The sequence below is a fragment of the Onychomys torridus genome, chromosome 4 (assembly GCF_903995425.1).
Source record: "Onychomys torridus chromosome 4, mOncTor1.1, whole genome shotgun sequence".
In the NCBI taxonomy this organism is placed as follows: Eukaryota; Metazoa; Chordata; class Mammalia; order Rodentia; family Cricetidae; genus Onychomys; species Onychomys torridus.
Window position 1 is genome coordinate 63282351 of NC_050446.1, and position 3901 is coordinate 63286251.

Genomic DNA, 3901 nt, shown 5'->3' on the forward strand with positions numbered 1-3901 from the left:
GAGTTGGATATAATACTTGTGATCAAGTTCAAATTTTCTATGTTTTGGTTTCCTTTTGTGTTTTAATTTTGCAAAATCCTTAACTTTGGTAAAGATTTTTTTCAAGTTCTCAAAACTTAGATACAAATAGAATTGATAAAATTATTGTGGACCATGACGGACTTCAGAATGTGTTACAAGAAGAAAATCTTTATTTTTTTACACTCACAGAATTTGGGAAATGTATGATTTATTATGTTGAATTACTTCTGATATGTTTGCACAGATATGAAATGGAATATAATTGTGGAACACAGGTTCACTTTTATTATCATTAGCACATCATCATCATCATCATCATCATCATCATCATCATCATCATCTAAGTACCTTCCCTCATAGAAATTGGTCCAGGTTCCTGGAAGGCTTTACCAGGGCAGTACATAGTTACAGAAGGACCACTCAACTCCTTACCTGAGATGAAACCCAGAGAAAAAGCTTCTAGCTCAATGGGCAATTTTACCAAAACCAAAACTTTGATTAAATGGTTTCCATGATTTTAAAAAATACAAATAATTAAAAGCAAAGATAGAGCCTCATTACATCACCATGAAGGAGATGCCTTTCTCATTACATAGGGCTACACACTGATAGCAGCTGCTTATAGCCACAGGATAGACAGTCTGAACCATTGATATCTTGTGTCATTGTTCTGTGTTTTGTTGTTTTTGGCTTGTAACAAACTATCATACTTTATCTCTAGCAGGAAAAACAGATTTTAAATTTGTTCTTTTTACATCTAATGAAAATTTAGGAAATGGGATTACAAAGGTTTTTAATTAACTCAAGAAAATAAATACAACTGGACATCTCTCTGGGGTCTGTGCATTTGAAACTTTTAATACATAGTATTTTTTTTCTGAAGTTCGTGGAGTAAATGACCTCTAAACTTCATACTAATCATACATGGATGGATCCACACTACAAAGTCCCCAACTAAATAACCACTCCAAATTGGTGGAATTCATCTTACTTGGCTTTTCTGATGTTTCCAGTTTGCAAGAACTTCTTTTTGGGGTCTTCTTAATAATCTATCTCATTATTGTGATCAGTAATAGCCTCATCATCATAATTACAAGGACTGACCCTTCCCTACAGACTCCCATGTACTTTTTCCTTGGAAATTTCTCTTTCTTAGAAATATGTTATGTGTCAGTCACTGTGCCCAGATTATTAACAAATCTCTACAGACAAGACAGAAGCATTTCCTTTATGGCTTGTGCTATACAAATGTATTTCTTTCTTGTTTTGGGGGCCACTGAGTGCTTTATTCTGACTGCTATGGCTTATGACAGATATGTTGCCATTTGCAACCCACTGCTCTACCCTCTGATCATGAACAATAGACTCTGTATACAACTGGCAGCTGGCTGTTGGCTAAGTGGTGTTCCTGTGCACATAGGTTTCACATATTGGATCTTCTCACTACCATTTTGTGGATCAAATAAGCTGAATCACTTTTTCTGTGACATACCTCCAGTCCTGACCCTAGCTTGTGGGGACACTTTTATGATAGAGATCCTGGTCTATGTGATTGCCCTTTTAGTGGTCACTATTCCTTTTATGTTGATTTTTGGATCTTATTTGAAAATAATCTCAACCATTCTGAAGCTTCCATCTGCAACCGGGAGAGCCAAGGCCTTCTCTACATGTTCTTCCCACCTTATAGTTGTAGCTTTATTCTTTGGATCAGGTATCATTACATATTTGCGGCCAAAGTCCAGCCATTCCGCAAGAACAGACAAATTCCTTTCTCTTTTCTATACTGTTGTGACCCCAATGTTTAATCCCATGATATACTGTTTGAGAAACAAAGATGTTATGATTGCAATGAAAAAGTTTATTCTGAGATGTATTATGTTCTGACTCAAAAAAACATGCTTGATTTGTTTTTATAAACTTCTTATATTTGAAGTTGTAGCATAATTATATCATTTATTTCCTGCTGTCTCTCTTTCTCACGCATGCCATACACCCTTCCCCTCACTCCTGCTCAAATTCATGGCCCCCTTTTCTTTAAATATTGTTACATATAAATCTTTGTACATAAAAACACAATAAAATATGCTCTTTATCATAAATTATTTGTGGTTAACTTTCAACAACTTTGAATTTGGAGTGCTTTTGTATGAGAACCCATGATTTTATATCACACAAAACAAACTCAGTGTTTATTTTCAAACAGTAGATTAATTCCAAACTTCAACTATTATTTATGTGCAAATCTAATTTCAAGATAATAAAGTTCTAAAGTAACAATGGAGCTTTGCAAGAATGTGTTTGTTCTTTTTATGATAGGAATTCCAAATAATGGCTATATTATCTTATTCATGAAAATGTCATCTAGATGTATGCTGGTTTGTTGTCAACTTGACATAAGCTGGAGTCATTAAAAAGCATGGAGCCTCAGTTGAAGAAATGCCTCCAAAAGATCCAGATCTAAAGCATTTTTTTTCAATTAGTGATCAATGGGGGAGGACCCATGCTATGGGATAATGCTTTTCTACACTGATTTAATAAAACACTGATTGGCCAGTAGCTAGGCAGGAAGTATAGGTGGGATAAGCGGAGAGGAGAATTCTTGGAAGAGGAAGACTAAGTTAGGAGATGCCAGCCCAACATCTAGGGAGCAGCTCTTAGTGGCACACAGATAAAGCCATGTAACACATGGCGACGTATAGATTAACAGAAATTAGCTGAGTTTAAGTGTAAAAGATAGTCAGTAGTTAGCCTGACTTAATGGTCAGTTTTCATTAATATAAGCCTCTGTGTGTTTATTTGGGTTTGAGCGGCTGTGGACTAGGTGGGTCACACACACACAGAAACTTCCAATTACATACCCAGACCACTGTGGCTGGTGCTATCCTTGGGTTGTTATTCCTGAATTCTATAGGAAAGCAGGCTTTAAAAAAACAGGAGAAGCAAGCCTGTAAGCAGCTTCCCCATCATGGCCTCTGCATCAGCTCCATCCTTCTTATTTGAGTTCCTGTCCTGACTTCCTTTTGTGACGAATAGCATTATGGAAGTATAGGTTTAATGAACCCTTTCCTCTACAACTTGCCTTTTGGTCATGGTGTTTCATCACAGCAATAGAACCCTTTACTACAACATGCGCACTTCATTATAATGTTGAACTGAATTAGTAATGAATAGGTAAACTCAATTATTGATGCTTTTTATGCACTTGATTAGTGATTGTTTCATAGTCATATGATTCTATTATAGAAAGATCAAGTTCCAGTTGACATTGAGTATATTTTATGTTAAAGAAATCTTACTTTTTTGAGTAGCCTGTTGCCATACGTGGGTAATTGTTTTACTGATTGACATGGTGGCACACACCTTTAATCTCAGCACTCTGGAGGCAGAGACAGGTGGATCTCTGAGTTTAAGGCCATCTTGTGCTATGGATATCACTCTGTATAAAGAAAATGCTGTTTGGCCAGTGGCCAGGCAGGAAGTATAGGCAGGACAAGAGAGAAGAAAATTGTGGGAAGTGGAAGGCAGAGAGAGAGATAAGGCCAGCATCTGCCATGACAAGGAAGATGTAAGGTAATGGGCCATGTGGCAAAGTATAGATTTATAGAAATGGGCTAAATATAAGAGTAAGAGCTAGACAATGATAGGCCTGAGCTAATGGCCAAGAAGTTTAAATAATATAAATGTCTGTGTGTTTATTTTACAAATGGGTTTTTGGACTAACAGGGCTTAGTGGCACCTAGAGAGAAGCTCTCCAATTACAAATGGCACCCAAAGTGTTGGTAAGAGTTTCCACCTAAAACCTGAGAAAAGGGATTCTAAAATGGAGCTAAAAACAGCTTCCTAGTTGTCTCTCTCAAGTTAGCAGTAGCCTTCAGTTAGA

The 3901-nt window shown here is 36.6% G+C and overlaps 1 protein-coding gene across 1 annotated transcript; it reads left to right on the forward strand.

Annotated features, from left to right (window-relative positions):
- Positions 1–945: 945 nt before the first annotated feature.
- Positions 946–1905, forward strand: LOC118582932 (olfactory receptor 10AG1-like). Its single transcript, XM_036186108.1, has one exon. The coding sequence runs from the start codon at positions 946–948 to the stop codon at positions 1903–1905; it is 960 nt and encodes a 319-aa protein (XP_036042001.1).
- Positions 1906–3901: the final 1996 nt, after the last annotated feature.

Bases quoted from the DNA above. Each gene is read 5' to 3' on its own strand.
- LOC118582932 (XM_036186108.1), top strand. From the start codon at position 946: ATGGATGGATCCACACTACAAAGTCCCCAACTAAATAACCACTCCAAA.